Here is a 4,499-nt window from a genome sequence, read left to right on the forward strand (position 1 = left end):
AGTCTTTGCAACTTTACAGATCTTCTTTATGCACCAAGAGCTTGTAACACTCCAAAGAGAAAGGAAAAATTGAAATCACATCATATGACCCCTTGAAACGAAAGGATTCAATATTCATTAATTGAGAAAGGCTGGACAGTTCATGGTTTTTTGGAGCAGATTTTAAGAAGAGAGGGATATAAAATATGTTGATGTCCAGGTTGTGCGATCGACTGTGTTGAGTTTCTCACCAATATATATGAAGCAACTGGTGTCCATCATCCTAAATCATCACCATATGTGGAAATAAAGACACAATGAGAAGATGAAACAAAGATCAGATTGGGAGCTCCGAACAGCAGCGATATAATTATGAAACAATCATATAAGAAAACAGAGGAAATAGGACACACAGCTACTTATGACACGCCAATGGTGTTACGATAAATCCTAGAGCTTAAAGTCAACATGAAATCAAATTAATACACATTCCTGGCATCCACTTTCAAATATTTAGTCCCAGATTTTTCATTAAATATTATGTTTCACTTTACACACCCTTAACACATTATATTGTGGATGGAAAATAGGTGGTGAATTATGTTTCATGTTGACTTTAATTATGTTGATGACAACCATTATTAAAAATGGTTGGATTGTGGGTAGTTACCATTTTTCAGTGCTAATTCATTGCTGCTTTATATGCTGATATATGATAGCTACATACAAGCAAAACAAAAATAAACCATTGATCAGTTTTCCATTCAGCTGATAAAATCAGACCAAACCAGACAAACATTCAGGTTAAAGTGTGTTGTGCCAACAATGTGCATCTCAGTTGATGTTTCAAGTGTCACTTGGCTCTCGAAAAGCTTCAGACAAGAGTTTTAGGAGTCAAACGGCAGAGATAGTTTGATGGTGCTGAAGGGTGTCTCTTGGGCGTTTTATATAGTTGTGAGTATTGATGAAGGAATAACACTATGAGACCATGTTACATTGTCTGAGTCATGTGATGACAGTAATAAAACATTCTGTCATCTTTTCACAGAAAGTCAGACAAACACATATTGTGTCCAAAGATGGTTGCTGGGATCAAACGGCCTTTTCCCAAGGGCCTTATATGTTCCAAGTTGCTACATAAAGTTCAAGTACAAGCATTAAAAGATCTCAGTCTTCTTTCAGGTACTCTCTGAAATTCCTGAGCGTGAGAACAATAGCCATTCACTGGCTGTGACTGGCTCTTTTTTCCGTCATTGAGCCATGATACGTTGCCACATATTAAAGGTCCATTCACATGACTCATGTCAGGGCTTTAACACAACTAATCCTCTATGAACTTTGACCTTCAAAGACAAAAGCAAATTCACGAGGTTGCTAGGTAGTAAATAGTGAACTTAGTGAAAGCCAACGGAAGAGGTAACACATATTTGAGCTTTAAACAGGATAAAAGTCCCACTGTTTGCACCGCTACATCATAGAACGACTGCTGGCATTTCAGCAATTTCACTAACATTTCAGCACAAAAACCTGTGTCTCATTCACTAACCACCCAAAATCCAGATTAAATACTCTCTATATGAGCTGGTTTAGTGCCATGTGCATCTAAATTAATGTAATTATTTCCGTCACTTCTATTCAATTGATGCTTTTCATAGAATGCGAGTAACTTGCAAAAAGTTCATGCTATTTGCTTGCAATTGTACATTTTTAGAGATTAAGCAAGCCATAATGTAGCCATTAAGATGATCAAACCATTAGTGAGGGGTGTCATAACTGGCCATTTATTCTTAATCAGTCAACTGGAGTCAATTTAGTCCACTGAATCACTGTGGAAAAGCAATGATGTCCTGAAGCATACCATATTGTGGAAGTCCGCTGGGATTGTGGCATTAAAAATGGGTTTGATACTATTTTTTGGCAATATTTATGCCAAGGTACTAAACCAATAAAGACAGCACATGCAAATAAATACCTCCCCCCACCAAAAAAAAGTCAAGATATGCCTTTTGATATTGTCTTGTACAATGTTTCTCATCTGTTTTCATTTTTGCATTGGCACTGCTCACATGAAGATAAATCATGCAAATTATCTGGTAATCGCTGGTTATATTTAAAAAGATCAGCAGCAAATGAGGTCAAAGTTGAAATCATCTTAATTTTGAGAGTCATGTTGTACCATTTGACCTGTGCGCCAACACATCAGGGAATGTTGACGTGAGTCATGTGAAAGAGCCTTAATACTTTCTACATTCTCAATTTACGTATTTCCATTAAAAGGATTGACATAAAAGACATTTTCAAAGACAGGTGATAATTAGGAAGTAATTCACATTTCACAGGAATACAACATGGGCCACATAAGAAGTGGGGGAAGAAACAGTTTGTGGCTAATGGTACTGCTTAAAAAGTTTTTTTTTTTTTTTTAAATCTGTGTAGCTAGAGAGAATCTAAATGATCATTGATATAAGCACAAATGTTTGCTCTAGCCCTAAGCGTTCAACAGTGCAAAAAGTCCACGGTGGAGGGAGTCCTCATTTTGGCACGAATATCATTTTCCAGTCAAAAGCATACACACACACTAAATAGACTCATCAGTAGGATAATAAAAGCCAAAAAGGGTGACTTTACACGTAAAACCAGCTCCCACACAAAAGCAAGTGTCGGTGGAATTGAAACGAATGTTGTCGGGTGCCACATTTTTTCGTGAAATCATTTTGTCTATAACAAATTCTGTTGAGAACAAGTACTCAAAGATATAACCTCAGAGAGTGTCCAGAAAGACGAAAACTGTTATAGAAATTTGTTAAAACTACATAACGTTTCAAAATACACAGCAATTAGGTAAATCGTATTTTCTTATTGATTGTTTCACATATCTGCAAAGTCAATAAATGTCTCTTACCTTAAATATATGCATATAGATAGCATTTTTTTCATTATATTTCTTTCATATATATACATATGCAGATAAATACTCTCAAAAGTGCGCCTGGAGTGTTTTATAGTTATCGGTTTGAACTCTACATCAGGCTACGAGAGCCACTTGGGGTCCTCTGCAGTGCAAGGCGGGGATCAGGGGGTATATACTGGTGAGGGTGGTTATACGGTGGTGGAGGTGGAGGCAAGGGCGGTTGTGAACCGTCGTTGTTTCCTCCCTGGTTGCCTCCGCCATCGGGTGAGCGCACTGGTGTGGAGACGACAGACTGGATGAGCTGGTGATGAGTGGGGCTCTGGCTGAGGTACGCCTCCATGCGTCCATGACCGCCTTTGTCCAAGACGATGACCTTGACGATTTGCTGGCACTGGATGAGCGTGTCGGGTCGTATCTCGGCCAGGGTCACGGGCTGGTAGGAGTGTAAGGGGGTGTGGCTGGCGCATTGCAATGGAGGCTGCTGGAAGAGCTCCCTCTGGTGGTTGAGAAGGGCGGTGCTCTCAGGGCTCTGCGGTGCTGCGTTGAGCTGGTACGTCTGAAGCCTGTTGTGAATTGACACCTAGTTTAGAAAACAGTCAGAGATAGCATCATATGTTATAAGACTGTTCTCCTTCTACCGCCATCAGCCCTCCGGTGAACACACATCACAATAGACATGCGCAAAGTGTTGCGTGTGGACGTGGCACAAGGGGTTTGCTCGGTGTCTTGCGACTCGGACAGAGGATGGGAAGCTGGAATTGGGGATGCAGATGTGGAGGGTTTAGGGGACCTTGTGTTTGTGTCTATAAGGTGCGTGGTGGTTATTAAGAGGACACTGAGGGCACCTGTGTCTCCCTTGGAAACCACTAGAGCATTATGGGAATAGAGAATGAAGAACACTTCAGGGAAGAAGGGGGACAAGAAAGGGTGGGACAGGTTAAACAATGGGAAGGGGGTAATTGCACAACTACAGACGAGACACACCGAAAGCATGCCATCAATATCTCTCAGAAGGTTCAGGACTTAAAGGGTTAGCTCACCCAAAAATTACAATTCTGTCATTAATTACTCACCGTCATGTTGTTCCAAACCCATAAGACCTACGTTCATCTTCGGAACACAAATTAAGATCTTTTTTGATGACATCTGAGAGCTCTCTGACCCTGCATAGACAGCAACACAACTGAAATGTTCCCAGACCCAGAAACTTATAAGGACATTGATAAAACAGTCCATGTGACATCAGTGGCTCAACTTCAAATTTTGAAAAGCTATGAGAATACTTTTTGTGCGCAAAGATGACAAAAATAACATAATTTATTCAACAATTCTTCTCCTCGAGTTACCATCTTCCGCCATTTTGGAGAGTATCATGACGCATAATCAATGCGTAATCAGCGTTGTTTACGTTCAGGAGAAAGTGTGCGCATTTATTCGAATTGTTGAATAAATTATGTAATTTTTGTTTTCTTTGCACACAAAAAGTATTCTCATAGCTTCACAAAATTGAAGTTGAGCAACTGATGTCACATAGACTGTTTTACAGATATCCTTACTACGTTTCTGGGTCTGGAAACATTTCAGTTGTGTTGCTGTCTATGCAGGGTCT

At 39.8% G+C, this 4,499-nt stretch overlaps 1 protein-coding gene across 1 annotated transcript in view; it reads right to left on the minus strand.

The window, feature by feature from the left end:
* Nucleotides 1-63: 63 nt before the first annotated feature.
* Nucleotides 64-4,499, minus strand: part of LOC107726828 (IQ motif and SEC7 domain-containing protein 3-like) — a 16,877-nt gene continuing 12,441 nt past the window's right edge. The window contains exon 3 of the mRNA XM_016536529.1: nt 64-3,470. Coding sequence (XP_016392015.1) covers nt 3,000-3,470 — 471 coding nt within the window. The 3' untranslated portion in view covers nt 64-2,999. The remainder of the gene's footprint in view (nt 3,471-4,499) is intronic.

Source organism: Sinocyclocheilus rhinocerous, unplaced genomic scaffold (genome assembly GCF_001515625.1).
Source record: "Sinocyclocheilus rhinocerous isolate Xijiao unplaced genomic scaffold, SAMN03320098_v1.1 scaffold155, whole genome shotgun sequence".
NCBI lineage: Eukaryota > Metazoa > Chordata > Actinopteri > Cypriniformes > Cyprinidae > Sinocyclocheilus > Sinocyclocheilus rhinocerous.